Genomic DNA, 17,964 nt, shown 5'->3' on the forward strand with positions numbered 1-17,964 from the left:
GAAGAGAAGGAGCTTTTATTGATGTGAAAATCTTTTGTCTGAAGTAGCTGATAGCCGATAACTAATAAAATGAATACTTTGATGATGACTAGTATAATGTGTGGTGTTTTATGTTGGAGAGGTTTGTTTTGTTTTTTATTATTTATATAGTTATTTTTTTAATAAATGGAATTCATATTGCGAGTCAAAGCAGAAGTGCATAGATGTTGTAATGTTGCAGGAAACCCACAGAGATATCAGTAAAGCTGCTGATTGGAGTGAAGTGCAATGGGTTGCTGATTTTAAGCCATAACACTTTGCACGCAATTTTGCTCCTTGTTCTTATTCAGTAAAGAAAAAAATTTAATGGGAGCCTTAAAAAATGAAACGTTTTCTATGAGAATGAGGTGTTTGTTTTTATCTGTGTGTACACTGCCTCCAGTGCATTGGAGAGAATGAGCTTTTTAGATAAGATGAATAATGTGAATGCTGTCTGTAACACTGCAGATATTTATCTGTACAACAGATATATTGTACTCTCCCTGGCAAGATTGAATCGGTTTTATGATTTTCAACCTCAACTGACTTTTTTTTTACCAAAAAAATATTTTTGTCAACTTTGTCAACATTTTCAACATCACAAGAGACATTGTTATATCACTGAACGCTGTGGAGATAGAAATATTGGACCTCCAGCATTTGGAGGCCACAAAAGATCCAGGGAATACTTTGGCATATTGCCGAAATGAACAATCTGTTAGACATTACAGTACAGGGGTTACAGTACAGGGGGCGCTGGTCCACTCATGCCTTAAAAGCATGACTGAGATGGATGCTGCTTCTAGGTTCTTCTTCAGTTTAAAGCAAAAGAATGGACAGAAAAGATTCATACATTCTGTGCAAACAGAATCAAGGGATCTCTTAACGGAGTCCACTGAAATTTGCAGGCAGACAGTAAGCTTCTACTCAAAGCTGTACAACAATAATTGGTCAGGGGCACAGATGATGGAGGAGAGTTTCCTTATGGACTTGCCAAAACTCCCTGAGCAAGAGGCCAAGTAAATTGGCAAAGCCGACGCTGACAAATCTTCATGAGGCTCTCCAAGGGATGGAAAATGGACAGGCGGCACGTATAGACCCACGTATAGTCTCCCTGTTCAGTTCTACAACACTTTCTAGAAAGTAATAGGGAATGACGTGCTGGACATCCTATGGGACAGTGTTAACGATGATGAGAAGGGCTGTCCTGACCCTCCTGCCAAAAAAGGCAGACCTGGCATACCTGAAAAAACTGGCACCTTGTGTCACTACTATGCACTGACAGTAAGCTGCTTTCAAAAGCATTAGTCTCGACACTAAAAAGTGTAATAGAGCAGCTCATTCACCAAGACCAGACATACTGTGTGATGGCAGGTCTATTTTTGATAATATATATGTAATTTATGTTACACCCAACCCAGGTGTAACCCAACCCAGATTTGTGTTCAACCCAGGTTTTATAGCCATGATCAAGGTGTTGTACAGTGAAGCTGATAGTGTACTGAAGATAAATGGTGGTTTAAAATGAATCTTTGGTCAGGCTAAAATGGCAGTACACCTTAACCGAAAAAAAGTGAAAACGTGATGTGAAAACGAATCTCTCCAGGCTGATTAAATCAAGCGTATGAATGTTTTGAAAATATTTGAGATAACGTGGTCTTATGAGAATGCTCTGTAGCAGAAAGGAAAGTCCTGAACTAAATAGAGCTAAACTAAACCAACTGATTATTAAAGTATTCATTTTAATTATTTGAACTATTAAATGATGATTTTATTGTAATATTTTACTATGTATTTATTGAGTTACTGTCACTCTGTTTTTACTTTAAATAATGTGAAAGTATAAAAAAAAAGTGTCTCTCACTCTCTTTCACACACACATGCACACACACATACACACACGCAGGCGCACGCGCGCACACACACACCACCAAGAGAGAGAAACTTACACGAGCTCGTGCCCACACGCTCACAGTCGATAAAGGAAGACGAGCTGTTTATATCGGAGCGCCTCCTTATTAACAAATAGATGTAAGAACAAAATACAAGCTGGTGTAGACGGGAAAAGACGCGTAAAAGCGAAAGGAAACAAATGGACTCAGAAGAAGAAGCAAACGGGGCTCAGAGCGAAGTCACGCTTATGGCACAATGATAACTTCAGCACGGATGTGTAGGTAACTTTTACAGGCGGATTGATTCAGATGGCTAACGAGTCGTCAAACGGAACAGACATCACTTACACCTACGTCCGCGTCTGTACGTCTGCGGCGGCCTTCGTGATTTTGTTCCTTTTTAACTTCTTAATTAACTGGACTATATTGCGAGAGCAGCGCCTGCGCAGTCATGCGCGCTTCGTGCTCGTCTTCCACCTGCTACTCTCGGCCACTACTTACTTCGCCGTATATTTCATCTTCTACCTGCAAATCTACCATAAAGCGATGCTGCCGGCGTCCGCATGCGCAGCCCTCATCACTGTACTGGCAACGACCGCGTCCAACATCCTTCTCACCATCACGGTCATGGCTCTGGACCGCTATGTGGCCATCTGCTTCCCGCTCCAGTACAGCAGCATCCGCTTTAAGCACTGGCCCTGGCTGATCGGGGCAGTCACATGGGTGCTCGCGTCCATCATTCCTCTGAGCCTTTTCCGTACAGTGGCAGACAAAGGGAATGTGCACTGTGACCGGGACCAGCTTAAACTAGGGGGACTACATAAGATTTTGCTCATTTCTATTTGCACTGTACTCATTCTGTACAGTTACGTGCGGATTTTGTGCGTGGGACGTCGCCTTGGTGTCCTGAACATGAGGAACAGGGCTGGCTGCAGGACCATCGCCTTCCACGGCGTGCAGCTTGCAGTGTACATACTGCCAAACTTTATTAACTTCATGCTGCATGTATTGAAGGAAAAGATGATGATTTCATTAAACACCAAGGAACATTTTGCGGTCATTACGTTTGTTTTCTTCAGCCTGGCTCAGTGTATCGCGCCTATAGTCTACGGACTGCGCAAAGAGGAGCTACTGGAGCAGCTCAAGCTCCGCTTCCCTTATTTAGCCTGCAGACTGAAGAGCTTGCTCGTGAGGACGGTGGCTGTCACTCACCCTGGACGTCAACCACGCCAACGGTATGGTTCACACCTTCCATCCTCATACTTTAATAAATAAATGTCACTAAGTTACATGTGTCACATTTTACATAACAATAAAAGGGCAAGGTTGGATCAGCATTTCAAAATGAAAAGATAATCTTAGTAATTAGGGGTTTATTAAATACATACAAGTTGTATTTTTTGTATAATTATTAAACACATACAAGTTGTATGTGATAAAGGCTAAAGAACATCATTAAAACGTTATTAAACCTTAGGTATTTTAGGGCAAATTCAGACAGGTTTCCTTTATAAAAGTGAGGCTTGATTGGCATTCCATGAAGTAGGTGACCGGTTGAAACTGTAAAAGTAAGGAACTGGGAGTATGCAGAGCCGAAAAAAACATGGCTGAATTTGACATGAAAATGTGGTACTTTAAGGTCAAGTAAAGTGGCTCTGCACTTAGATCTTAACCCATTTACTGTAGGCTTTCTGACTAATGAAGAAACAAAAGCCACACCACAATATGTAAACAGAAAGCAAAATTTCATATATATATACACACACACACACGCACACACGCACATACTGTACTAAGACGCCTGCCATGTTACGAAGACTCCTGCCATGTTGTCTACACCACATTCTTTTTTTTCCTACCCCACTACCACCATTACAAGCCCACAGAGCCACATCTGATAAAAATTTTTTCCCAAAAGAAAAACAAATAAACCAAGGGTTGGCAATAGGAGAGTTTCAATTATACAGAAAGACCTGATACCCAAATAATTATTTTTATATTAGCTGAAACAAAGAATTACACTGTGTTATCAGTACTAGTTATAACACTGTCACTTGAAAAGACAATCAGCATCAAAGTAGCCTGCATAAAACATTTTTGCATTTGTTTCAGGGAAAGGAGAATGACATCAGAGACTCTTTTATCAAGAGAGATATCACAGACGACTGTGTGACCAACAGGGACATGTACGCAGGGAGACTGGCTACAGATTAATATATTACTAGACTGGATTTACACGATACGCACACATTTTTACACATGAAATCAACTGTGAAACAAGAATAGACTTGGCAATGAAGACTTGATAGACCTGGCCAATGAAGTGGCAGCTATGTGCAGCAAAAAGTCCCTGAAAGCCTTGTTTTGTTCAGTGTGGATACTTTTGGAGTGTTAAAACTGCATTCTTTAGAGTACCGATTCTATGCTTATTACAGGTCATGCAATAAAGCACAAGGTTGTTTTACAGGATTATCAGAGTATTTAAGGTCGTTTTCACGGATAGTCGTTTAGAATAAACTACCGGTCAGCTTTTCCAGACTCATTCCTCACAAACGTAAGTATGTACCCTCCCTATTAAGTTGCATAACAGTGTCTAAAAATAATCATACGAGTAATTCCAATATCCATTTGAACTTGACAGCATTCAAGAAATGCAAACAGATCACTGAGACTAAGAATTATTGTGGGAGGAAATAAGCCATGACTACTTATAGTAATTATTTTATAATTATTTTATAATTATTTTTACCAGTTTATCTAACATGATTGTCTCAGTCATAGATGTAGCTAAAATTTCATCACTGCACCAAGTTCAATTATACAGTTAGGAAAGATGAGTAGCAGACCACTAAGGACACTTGACTCTCAGAAAAATGCCGTCAGGTCAGAACTCCTAAAGCTGTGAGAATTTAAAGGGGTTAAACTAGCAATAATCAGACACAGCATTTTCATGTTAAAATTTAATGTTGTTGTTTACTTATTTTTAACCAAAGGTTTCTTATACATGGATAAATACATCCTACTGAGAGCTCTTGACATTACTTTAGTCAAATAAAGCTTTAAAAATTTACTTCACTGTGAACAGGTAATGATCAATTGTATGCATGTGTTTTTAAACCGTACCACATTGTTTTGTAATAAATATATTTTTCAAGTTCTGCAAATGTGTTATATGGTTATATAGACAACCAGACGGAGTACAATTAGGGTTTACACCACTGATTTCATATATATGCACAACTACAACCATTGTGTGCAACAGGAACAGAAAACCCTGCATGCACAGAACTTTGGGAATGAAACCCCAAAACAGTAAACAAAAATTATACTGTTAAAGTTCTGCAAAGCTACATTTATGTACCTCAAACTATAGCAACTGAGGATATTTGTGATAGAATAAGTTAAAAAAAAAAAAAAAAACACCCAAATGACTTCCTAATGATTTTTCAAACCATTTGACTGCTTCTGGGGAAATTCAACATCCAAATAAAAGGCCTTAAATGTGCATTTCACCAAGGCAGTTTGACAAGTTTGACAATTGATATAAAAATATATAAAGCCTTATGTACAGTGAACTGATGATGTTGTGCCAGGCCAAAATTAGCTAGACAATGACACAGCAAACTAACAACTGTAAATCCCTTTGATACAATGACAAATTAACAACAACAATGGAAAGAGGCCAGATGTAGGTCTAAAGTTGTGTTAACAAAAAAAAAAAAAAGGTGTTTTATTTGAATATATTATGCATTATACCTACCAGTTAGAGACCCCAAAACATTTCCTGTGTGAAAATTATTTTCCACCATCTTTACAGATTCAGATGATTTGAGATTAACTTCACAGAATGGTTCTACTGTCTCATAGTGGTATAACAAAGCCTTCTACTCGCCCAGTTTGGCACCACTGAGACATGCGGAAAGTCATATGAAATCTAAATGCTTATCGATGTCGAGGAGATGGTGAAATTTTGACTGGCTGATAGCAGTAATAGAAAGGATTTTTAAAAGCCCAGTGGATGAGGAGAAACCACCCCTCCGTTCTCTACCACAGCTGCAGAAATGGCACGCAGGTTCTTGAAGATCTGCTTGGATGTACCAGACCTCAGGAACTTGATGTCCTGCATGATTCTATCATGAGCCTAAACAAGGAAATGGCCAGTGTTAGCAAAGGCACCTTATATATATATATATATTGTATATTATATATATATTATATATTGTATATTCCATATACGGAGCTGGAAGGTCAAAGTAAACAAGTTAAAAATTCAGAACCATGCTTACAAAATAATGATATACTAGTTACACTAATTATTTAAGGAAGTACTATTTTTGTACTACATACACTGCAGTGGTTGGGGGAGGGGGTAGAAAAAAAAATAAGGTTACAAATGGGGGAGTAGGCTTAAACGGTACATGAAATTGAGCACATTTCACCTCAGTGCACCAGGTTTCACAAAGCATCTTCTCATGCTGAGCAGATGAGTGACCTTGACTCAAAGATCTGGAGGCCCTGGAGGACGAGCAGAGCACAAATAATTTACACCTTTTGTGCCACATCTGTGAGTGAGTGTGAATGAGTGAGTGAGAATTTTAACTTTGAGAGTTACCTGGAAAGCACCACAACCATAGCATACAAATCAATAGCACAGTCTGCAACTCGCTTTAGCACAAACTGCTCATCTGTAAAAACACAGAAATAGACTTTAGTGCAAGGAACTGAAGCGTATGAGAAAAGGAAGCATAGAAGCCTTCTGAAAACGAATGGGAAAGCACATGCTGATTTTGCAAAATGTAAAACTATAATCACACACACGCATATCTGAGATGAGTGAGTGAAAACAGTAGGTTTTTTCTACTACTATATTTGCCATAGTGCAGAGAGGAAACCAGTCATGCACATTACCACAAAATTGCAAGAACTGGCTTTGAACAAGCAGGATATTAATTAACTACAATCAGCAGAGAAAGTACCCGCTTTTTGATGTTGAAAGATAGACAAACATCACTTCCAATTAAATTTAAAGAAAGTCATCGGCATAATCTCAGAAGACTGTTTTCTCCTCTACTTACGGGGCTCCGTGATCATTTAAATCGCCTTAACAAAGCTTTTTTTTCGTACGAAACCGTTGCACATTTGTTAAACGATATACCAACTGAGTGAACTAAAGAAACTAGTTTTGGATCTGGAAGCATATTTTTCTCACCAACAATCCTCTTGCCATGTTTAAGAAGCAGCTCTTCTATAACCTCTCCAAACTGCTCGATGGCTTGAACTGCCTGGGAAAAGAGAGAGTGGGAAGAACTACCATTTAAATGCATCCATCACTGGACAGAGCAATTTTATTTTGCCACTTGTATCTTGTAGGATATTGTTGGATAAAGAGAGACTTGTCAGTATTGAACAAGTTATAAGTTTCAGAAGTTTATCAGAAGCAGCATTTCAGTCATGTCTCACCAGAGTGCCGCTGTGAGCCAGTTCCGGGTGGACGCTTCCCTGCAGTGTGAGGCCTGTACTCATGCCAGCCTTCCTGAATAACCATGAAAGAGAGCAGTTGTGGTCATTCATGTTCTATCGTCTTTACTGTAAACTGCCTAAAACAATGAGACAGACAGCTTTAAAAGCACGAGTCACCTTTTGGCACGCTTGGTAATCTCCCCAGCCAACAAACCAGCGTTGCTGAATGGACTTTTCAGAGCTTTTTGTAAGTTCTTCAGCTGATTCCCTGCATTCTAGAAACCAAGAAACAAAAGGTGTGAACATATTTATTGGCTTATATGTCTAATCATGTAAAATATCATAATTGTATTTCAGATTTATAACTGGCCCATGTTTGTTGGGTAAAACCACCTCAGTATTTTGCATTAACAATTTGCAACTGCCACAGCATGCTTTTTTCCCGCCAAATGCCTGGCAATTGTAGGCTAAACACTTGAGCATGCACAGTGTGTTTGAGGTTTACAGACAAGCAGTTGCTGACAGTTTCGCAGTTTGTACAGGAAATGTTTACCAGGTGCTTTCTCATCTTTGTCAGTAAGCCGGTTCCCAAATTACCTGGAAGCCGTTGAGCGCCACAAAGAGTCGCAGAATGTCGTTGGTGCCCTCAAAGATACGGAAGATTCGCAGGTCTCGCATGACTCTCTCGACACCAGCGTCCTGCGTCAAAACAACATTATGACTGAGCAAATGCTTGGATGCAACAGACTGAAATTGAGCAGCATGCATAGAGATTAAGAGTTGAAGTGAATTTCCAAATTTATTCTCCAAGTGCTTTATATGGAATAAGTTATATCAAGAGCCATCAGAAGTCCAACTTCCCAAATACAGGCAAGAAATTTCCTTGTGGTATAGGGAAATGAAAATAACATGAGGCCCTCGGAAGTTAAAAACCCTTTACATACATCTCAGGTTAAAGCTAAAAGCACAAACATAGTCAACACCAATAGAGGGAACGGGGGGTAAAGCATAGACACAAGCAAAGGAGGGAAGAAGGGGAAAAAAAACAGTGCAGTAAATATAATGTTGCATGCAGTAAATAAATAAATAAAACACAATCGGCTGCTATTATTGAAAAGCATCAAAGCACATCACAAAATATTTTATATATCTGAAACCAATTCAAACACATTAATGTTTACAGACATTTCCTTATTGAAACAACTGTTTCATTCATTTTTTAAAATAAATAACTATTTTTTAATATACATTAGATAATAAATATAATTTCAGGTGAACACTTACATCTGTTTGGCATTATACTTATTACAAACGATGTACAGCATCAGAACAAATGTATTAATATAAACCTGTGATTTACTTTATCAGAGCTGCTGTTATAGACAATTCATTGATATTTTCAGTGACCACCATAGTGCTGTTAAACTCAACAATAAAACATAATATAATAAAACCCCGACCAGTCAGTGTTCATGGATAATAAGCTCTACTCATAATGTAGGAACATTTAGTTTAATCAAATACATGACTGAGCTAAGTGTAATTTTTTAAAAAGGAGATTCTAAAAAAAACAGATCCACTAACAGGGTCACTATCGTTATTGCAGTAAACACCAGCTGATCATTATCTCGCCATCAAAGCAACAGGAGATGTGGCAAGATAGAGGAAGAGAAATGCCCAGTTTTAGAAATGCATTTGCTGAATCATCTAGATGGCTTGATCACTTCTGCCTGAGTTCTTCACACTTCTACAATTCACATAAGTGAACTCTGATCACTACATTTAGGTTTTCTTTCTGCAGGCCTTCTGGGCCTAGTTTTCAGTCCAAAATATATATCACAGTGTTTTTGTTTTTTTTAGCAACGGACAGTGAAGGTTAAAATCAGCATGTGCACATGACCTATATATTGCTAAGTACTCACATGTAACATGGCAAAAACAACTTCAGTGGTTACAGACGTTCTAAAACCCCAACGCTCATTTGGAGGGGTTTTATATTTCACCACCTACAATGTTTTTCCACAAACCCTGAGACATTTATCTGTTCCACTTCAGTCATGTGGGAGGATTTCAAGGCTAAGATATTCCTTCAACCCTCAAGTTATGGGTACTGTTTACTTCCTGTATGAAAACAATGTTGCTGTGAGTTATATTCTACAGCTCGAATGGGTAACAGGCCAATGAACAAACATTCGGCACACAACATGGACTGCAACAGCCATTGTTTTGCATTTTAAATATCCTGCTATCCTAATAAACATTTACTCTTTATGGCAGAACAAACTTCCTGGTGTTCACGCCATCTAGTAAAGGGTGGTTTATTTATATTTGATACACACACACCACGTGGTCATGCCAAAAGGCTATGACTACTATTACTGTTTTCACTGCAATCTCAACTGCATGTTGAGGAGGCGGAGTTTATATAAAAATATATAAATAAACTTACCTTCATAAAACCCATTCCACCCAAAATTTGAATGCACTCATCAGTCACCGTCCATGCTGCTTCCTAAGAAAGCAAGAAATAGCATTTTAGTACAATTAACTGCAATTCTTACATATACATTGAGCTTATTTCTTTTTTGCTATGAAAGTGTCGCAAAATAATGCAACCATCAACATGTTCCTTAAAGGATAAAAAAGCTACATTTTTCTCTGCAGCTTTTTATTAACAGCAAAAGTAAAATGGGCCTCTAATGAATATTTGTTTTGGTTGCAATGTGTATAACTTGTGATCACAACATGGGTGTAAAACACTCACAGAGGCAAAGATTTTACTGATGGCAGCCTCGATCTGGAAATCTGTTGCTCCACTGTCCATATTCCCACTGACCATGTAGGCCATAGACTGTATGCACAAGAGAGGGGTGTAGAGACGAAAATGTTACTAAACATTTAAGAGAAACAGGAGGTTAAAGTGTTTTCCCAGAGAAACTAAAAAGGATGTATTTTTGCACTGCTTGCTCATGGGATAAGAGCTATTAAAGTAAACTTCCTCTACTGATATGACAGTCTCAACTGACATGAGGATGTTAATCAGAGCAAAAGATTGGAATATTCGCTATGTGCTTTCTTTAATAGTCTGTTATTTAAATAATACATTAGATATCACTATGCACAGGGCAATAAACCTATTATACTTATGGCACAGTAAAGATTTCACCATTAAAATTGTTTTCCAGAAAGTCCTGCCTTGATGTTTTCCAAAACATTAGACACCGTAATGAACATTAATGAATAAACCATTGAATACAAGATACAGCAGAAAATGTGAAACAGTATAGTCAGACCTGAGGCTGTGAATATGATTAAGTTGACTAGCTGCCAAAAGAAAGAAAGAAAGAAAGAAAGAAAGAAAGAAAGAAAGAAAGAAAGAAACGATGTTAATAATTAATAGTCTAACAGTCTTGTTCACCTCTGTAACATACTGCATCATGGCCATTCTGGCCATTTTCTCTTGTATGACTCCATAGTTGTGGATTTTGTTACCGAACTGAGTCCTGTTAGCCGCATGGTCCACCTGAGAAAGAGAAATGCACAAATGTAAAACAGCTCAGTGCAAATGCTTAATCACATATTATTGATTTTCCCATCTTAAAGAAATGCAAGTTCAACTGGAGGATCTGTGGCTGTTTTTTTGTTTGAAATGTCGACCAGTCAAAAGTAGTAAGTAAAAGCATTACACAATACTAGATCACATGTTTTCACCTCAAAATAGTTCAGGTGTAGATTGTTATTATACCAAACAACTAGCTGCTTTAGATGAATCATTTAAATGTATGTATTCATACAGAAAAACCTGGAACATGCATTGTACTCTCACAAAAACAAATGCAAATGGATATGCGGCCATGGATATTGTGCTAAATGTTAAGAGGCTCAAGACACACACAAAAAAAAAAAACTCCACAAACACACGCTTTTTTTTGCTCAGTCTGTCAGTGTGGTTAGAGCACGTGTTAAAACTTTCCCCTTGTTTGCATCTAGCACCCTATAAAAACAAAGGATGCTTCACATTTTTCAAGCATGAATACTGCTTTAACAGGTAAGGTTAAAGTTGAACTTTGATTATAGTTAGGAAGTATATAACTGACAACAGTTTCACATCAAGTTTAAGCCAAAGAATGCACTTTATAAATGCATTATTCAGATAAATGCACAAGGCTGTTGAGCTAAATGATTAAATCTGTTTAAGTGTATTTTTACACAGATGTTGGTATTTATCTTGACATGTTAACTGAGCTATTTTGAGTTACTGACCAAAATCTTGGATTAAACTTGGAGTCTATTCAAGACAGACAGGCAGACAGCACCCCCCATGTTTTATAAAAGCATTGAAGACATTAAAATGAAAAAGCACATGAATGTACATTATAGAATTGTCCATCAACAAATTGAGGCCTATACAAGCACGCTTATATGCCCAGAGTCAACAGAGAAGACTTTTTCTATATTTAAGGTCACTACAAATGGTAAATGGCTGAAACAAAAACATATTCTGACAGTCACTAAACACTGGGTAACAGAAACAAAAGTATAAAATGTCACTTTGCTGCAGGTTAAGTAGCATAAAGTGAAATGTAGGCTGGGGAATTTCCCCATACAGAAGTCTTACTAAACAGAGGAAGTAATGGTAAGTGACGGGGGTTTAGAGGGGATGTGGCAAAACACTTGGGGCCGAATAAATAACATGCTATTCTGATACTAAAAAATGAAATGAAAGCGAATTACAACAATTAAAACAGAAACCATTACAGAAACTTTAGAATTGTTATCTGCAACATTCAAAAAACAACGATTAGAAGCTTTTTATCTGCACAGACAGTCAATCAGAACACAAATAAATGCTATTAGCTAGCTAGCTTCAAGTAGCAAGCTATAAATAGACTAGCTACAAAATACAAAAAAAAATTTTTGCAATTTTTTTTTGCAAACATAGTTACTTACTGCTTTAGCGAGGACACCCTTCATGGTTCCTGACAGTGCTGCAGCCATGCCAAAGCGCCCATTGTTAAGGATATTCATAGCCACCTTAAATCCTCCTCCAACTTCCCCCAGGACACACTCGGCTGGAACACGCACATTCTCAAAATACACTTCTGCTGTGTTTGAGGCCTTGATGCCCATCTTCTTCTCTGGAGGGCCACTACATTAAGAAAAAAGGAGCAGGAAAAAAGGGAGAGATGAAAGCAAATATTGGAGAGATGGGTATATCAGCAGGACAGCAAGGAAACAGCAGTATACAAAAGGCAAAAATAGTCTATCATAAAGCTGGACCAAATTTTGGTGTTTTGGTACTATTTTTCTCAAGAAGTAGTCATTTGGATAAGCTTGACAATGCAATTTTTAAGTCAAAACTTTCCTGTTTCTTGTTGTCCCAGACCAAAAGGCTCCTTTGCCAATTTGACATTATTATTAAGCACTATCTCAGTGCATTGACTTGCTTTGTCAATAAAAGTCATGCTAAATCACGCTCGACTTACTGTGTGACTCCTCCGAAGCTTCTTTCAACAACGAATGCAGTGATCTTGTCCTTCATTTCTCCGGTTTTCTCATCCTTCAACGGAGTCTTAGCAAACACCGTAAAGATCTCAGCCAGGCCTCCATTACTGTAACAGGTGAAAGAAAGAAAAGCAGAAATCTATAACTATATACAATATAATCAGAGACACTTGAAAACTTCCAGCAGGATGATGGTGCAACATTAACTACAGGTTATGTATAAAATTCTAAAAAGCAAAGCTGCCCTCTGGTGGTGGATTTTCTGAAGACAAGGCAGTGTCTGTGTGTGGTCTTTGTTAAATAGGTATCTGAATGCACTACACATGCTCACCTGATCCAAATTTTGCTTCCATTGAGGGTGAAGTACTTTCCGCAGGGTGAGGGAACAGCAACTGACCTGATAGAAGCAGCATCTGAACCACTAGATGGTTCAGTCAGGCAAAATGCAGCAATTGTTTCACCTACATAGAAAAAACAATCCAGATAATAATAACACAGACTAAATACCACGTCTCCGGATCACAGTGTACAGCACACAAGGTATTACAGCAAAAATAGAAGACTAAAAATAGAAATGTCCTAGATGTAAAAGACTTCATAAATAGATACAGTAATATAAAGTGTAATTCTATCAATTTATGTAATTATTTGTAGTTACGAAAGGTTCTAGTTAGCGACGAGTCCTGGAGATAAAAGTGTAATTGTCCTGATTTACATCTAATTAAAAATACCTGCATACACTGCATGAGATTTAACTATACAGCAGTGTACATTTGGTGGCTGCACTACTGCATAAAAGAACCACTGGTTTAAATTCAACACTAAATACAGCTAAATTACTGAGGTCATTCAAATATAGAAAGTATTCTCCAGAGATGAAGGGGGAGAAGAAAAAAAAAAGAAAATCGAGCATGTGTGTTAAATCACTGTTAACACATTGCATTTTAACAATACAAGAGAAATATCAGGGAAATCTGATGTTTTTGCTAAATACTGTATTGTATCACACTGTAATACACTGCAAAATATATCCACCAAACATCTCTACTAACTATATTTGAGGTAAAAATATTTAGACAGTCCCAATAGGTATAAGGTTACTGGCAACAAGCACAAGTAGTGACGTAAAGCTGCTTTTTTTTTTTTTTTTTTTAAAAACAAAAACAAAACACTGTTATTACCTGAGGCTAACTTGGGAAGGTACTTCTCTTTCTGTTGCTTGTTGCCAAAGAGGAGAATTCCCTTAAAGCCAATGGACTGGTGAGCGCCAAGAGTGATGCCCACGCCCAGGTCATGCATGCCCACGATCTCCACCAGCCTGGCATACTAAGGTCACAAACACAGGATCTCCTTTTAGGCTTCCTCTAACAAACTTCTATATAAAAAACCTCTTCCTCTATGTAGCACATCAAACTAATGTGGTCATCATAAGCATCATACTGATTCCAGTTCAGTAAGATCAGCAGCATCATATAAACAGTATACATGATTGAGTTTTGCATAAGGTGATAAAAATGTTTAAATTATTTATTAATTGCAGTATGTTGTTTATCTGGTAGCTGCTGAAATCACAATGTTCTCATTGTGAAAAAAAAAAACTGTGCATAAATAAATGTCTACATTCGGTCCAGCATCCACGGTAATACAGCTTATTCATTATCTTCCTTGACCGGTTTTCATCTCACCTGTGTGTTGCTGAGACCTACACCACCCAGATCAGCAGGCACCTGCAGGCCAAAAGCTCCCATCTCCTTCAGTCCCTCCATGGTGTGATCCTCTACCTTCTCCAGCTGATCATTCTTAGCAGGGTCATTTACCTCCTACACGCATCATATACAAGACAATTAACAGGCAAAAAGTAAAGTACATCAGATATTTTAATAAATACTTCATCAACACAAAAATACTATGAACTCTTGCTGATTTGTGAAACATGAAATGGAACTCACTTCAAAAAACTTCGAACAAGGTCCCACCAGCTCCCTGAGAAACTCTGACTGCTCCTCATTCAGCACTATAACATGAGCAACATAAGTGGCATTACTATAATAACAATAAAAATGTCTCATTAAAAATTACACGTAGGGAAATGTAACAAACATAAATTATATTTTACCTGTGGGAAATGGGAACACCTGTGAAGTGCTGATCTGCCCTTTAAACATGTTCACAGCAAAGGATTTTGACTCCTTAACAAAAGAAAATAAATTGTAATTTTCAAAAAAACGAACTTTAAAGTTCTAAAAATGAGTGTGGAGAAAGACACGTACTACATTGGCAGCCTTCTTGTCCACTCTTTCAGCGTTAGTGACAACATCACTGCCAATTGCTGATTTCCCCAAAACCGCCTATGAATCAAGAGACAGAAATCAATACAAAAATAAAGGTAGAAAAAAAATGTATTATTTGTCCTAGATTTGCCAGAGCCAGTGGAGCAAAACAATCTGCACTTTCCTCAGAGGATGATATGGGACATAGCTGTCTAGTTGGTGGTAAATGGCAGGTGAACAAAATGGGGAGAAAAATAATGTCAGAAAAAAATATGACCTCTTACCTCTTGTCAATATATAAATATACTTATGCAAAATATACTTATGCTAAGATTCCATCTCCTTTGATAAAGTTTAATTACTACATCACATTGTAATATTTATGCTTGTTTAGATGTTCTTAGTGCCAAGGACACACAGGTTTACAAATCCCTTGACTCATACACTGGTCCAGTCTAAAAACAGAAACGTGCTGCATTGTGACACTTTTGGCTGCCCAGTGAACCAGAGAGCACTGACAAGGGCAACAAACCCTTTCCCTTCTGTCTCTCTCCATTACCCCCACTCAATAGGAGATAAGGGTTTTTATTACATCGCATTATGAATTGTTTCTATATCCGTGTTTCCATTTAAAGTATCTAATCTGCTTCATGAAGCTGACGTAGATGTGTTGGTGGTGTGATATTGGCCCTGATCATGGAAACTGGCAGTGAACTTTGCCCCAGATTCTTCAAACGAATTCACAAATGCATTTTGACCATTGAGACACTTTTACAACAAATGTTTCTCATTACTTGTAAATTACTACATATTCAAATTCAGCTGTAAAATGACACTGGCTGAACGTTTTAACAGGCATTCTGTGATCTAACAGAAAACATGAAATCTTACCTCTGCACTTTGGCTAACATAAGGACGCAAATTTTTCACAGCTACCACAGCCCCTGCCTGGCGTTGAACTCTAATAAAATGGAAAGCAATTTTTTTATTCACGTATTTTTGTTTGAACGTCTCCAACAATTCAATGTATAATTATAATAAATGATAATGTACAGAGCCGCAACATAGCTTAGCTAAATCAGGGTCAACGTCACAGTAAGCGAGCATAGCATAGCATAGCATAGCATAGCATAGCATAGCATAGCATAGCATAGCATAGCATAGCATAGCATAGCATAGCATAGCATAGCATAGCATAGCATAGCATAGCATAGCATAGCATAGCATAGCATAGCATAGCATAGCATAGCATAGCATAGCATAGCATAGCATAGCATAGCATAGCATAGCCAACAACAGAAAATTAAAACATTTAAGCTGTGAAATGCCAGAATTTGTCTCACCCTGACATGGACTGTGGCACACGAAGCACAGCATTACACAGCGCCTTCTGAGCGACGTTACGTACCAGCATGATTTACTTTAGCTAGTTAGCCTGGAAAACAAAACAGTAGCTAGTCAGAATTAGATATTTATTTTTAAGGTACAAGCCGAACAAATGGCAATGTGAACTTTAAATGGTCTAAGAAACGGTTTGAGATTAAAATAAATAAATAAATAAAGAAATAATAATAATAATAACCCGGTAGTCTTTTTGTCGTCTGTGAAGAACGTGATTAAAGCTTTTAACTGGTGAATTAATAAATAACAACAAAGCGGATCAATTGATGTTACCAAATCTATTCGGCTCGCTTGCTGACTTGATTGATTATATGTAACAATAAAAACAGCGCGATTAAATGAAGACAAGAGTGTGTCCTTTCCTCTCAGGTTAGTCCTGAAGGAGTTTATGGACCGGAAGTTGATTTATCTCAGTGGGCGGGGCCTGACTGTAGCGCTATAATAATAACTCTTTACCTCTGAAGTCATTCTTTTCTAAAACTATTATTTATATCTATTATTTGCTTTATAAAGCGCAGTTTGTTGGACTATCTATCTATCGATCTATCTATCTATCTGATAGATAGATCGATCGATCGATAGATAGATAGATAGATGGATAGATATCAGAATTAGAATCAGAATCAGCTTTTGCGCATTTGTTTTAGTGTCCAGTACACAGACAACACACAAACTATAAAAATAAGATAAGAATAAAATGAATACACATATGTGAATACAAATAGACAAAAAAAAAAGAAAAATACATTGAAAAATAAATAAATTGTATGTACAGTTGTGCTATAGATGATAGAATGGAATGGAATAGAATAGAATAGAAAAGTAAAGGATGAGATGCATTGATGTACTAGGATGGAGGCGGTAACAAATAAATAAGATTTTTGCACATTGTTACTGCATTGGGGGAAACATTTAACTGTTCATGAGGTAGATTGCCTGCGTGAAGGAACTGTTCTTGTGCCTGGTTGTGTGGTTATTTGGGGCTCTGTAGCTCCAGCCAGATGGTAGAAGTTCAAAAGGCGGATGACTTGAATGTGAGGGATCCAGAGTGATTTTCTGAGTCCTTTTCCTCACTCTGGATATGAGTGTTCTCGAAATGTGAGCAGGGGAACACCAATAATCCTTTCAGCAGTCCGAACCGTTCTCTGTAGTCTTCTGATGTCTGGTTTTGTAGCTGAGCCAAACCAGACAGTTATTTATGTTCAATATATAGACTATTTTAAAATAACCAGTTATTGTAAGAAGGAATAAAAGTATGTGTAAATAATATGCGAATCAGGAGTTACCCCGGGGGGTGGGGTTATTGGGGGATAATTTTTTTTAGGAAACTGTCAGAAATTTTTAAAAGTCTCAATTGGCCGTAATTCCTTACATAGAGCATACTGAAGCAGTAGGGGGTTATTTGGATTCAGCCAACA

At 37.7% G+C, this 17,964-nt stretch overlaps 3 protein-coding genes across 4 annotated transcripts in view; 1 reads left to right on the top strand and 2 right to left on the bottom strand.

Annotated features, from left to right (window-relative positions):
- The window catches only part of si:dkey-33c9.6 (active breakpoint cluster region-related protein), a 72,956-nt gene that overhangs the window by 43,592 nt on the left and 11,400 nt on the right, over positions 1-17,964 (bottom strand). The gene's annotated exons all lie outside the window — the stretch shown is intronic.
- zgc:194312 (uncharacterized protein LOC794943 homolog) lies at positions 1,958-5,233 on the top strand. The gene is made up of 2 exons (XM_060874714.1): positions 1,958-3,145; positions 4,023-5,233. Exons 1-2 carry the CDS (start codon positions 2,220-2,222, stop codon positions 4,081-4,083), a joined length of 987 nt encoding a protein of 328 aa, XP_060730697.1. The 5' UTR covers positions 1,958-2,219; the 3' UTR covers positions 4,084-5,233.
- acadvl (acyl-CoA dehydrogenase very long chain) lies at positions 4,856-16,932 on the bottom strand. 2 transcript variants are annotated; one of them, XM_060874712.1, is made up of 21 exons: positions 16,728-16,932; positions 16,489-16,580; positions 16,037-16,106; positions 15,146-15,223; positions 14,992-15,064; positions 14,825-14,889; positions 14,561-14,695; positions 14,057-14,201; positions 13,207-13,336; positions 12,857-12,982; positions 12,321-12,519; positions 10,789-10,893; positions 10,135-10,221; positions 9,820-9,882; positions 7,968-8,069; positions 7,548-7,645; positions 7,371-7,443; positions 7,120-7,192; positions 6,523-6,595; positions 6,350-6,425; positions 4,856-6,051 (listed from the first exon to the last, which is right to left on the bottom strand). In XM_060874712.1, the coding sequence occupies exons 2-21, from the start codon at positions 16,557-16,559 to the stop codon at positions 5,914-5,916; spliced, it is 1,980 nt and encodes a 659-aa protein (XP_060730695.1). In that variant the 5' UTR covers positions 16,560-16,580; positions 16,728-16,932; the 3' UTR covers positions 4,856-5,913. The 2 variants fall into 2 exon arrangements, with proteins under 2 accessions (XP_060730695.1, XP_060730696.1); XM_060874713.1 differs by having other exon boundaries at positions 16,820-16,915.

The sequence above is a fragment of the Tachysurus vachellii genome, chromosome 7 (assembly GCF_030014155.1).
Source record: "Tachysurus vachellii isolate PV-2020 chromosome 7, HZAU_Pvac_v1, whole genome shotgun sequence".
Taxonomy (NCBI): Eukaryota; Metazoa; Chordata; class Actinopteri; order Siluriformes; family Bagridae; genus Tachysurus; species Tachysurus vachellii.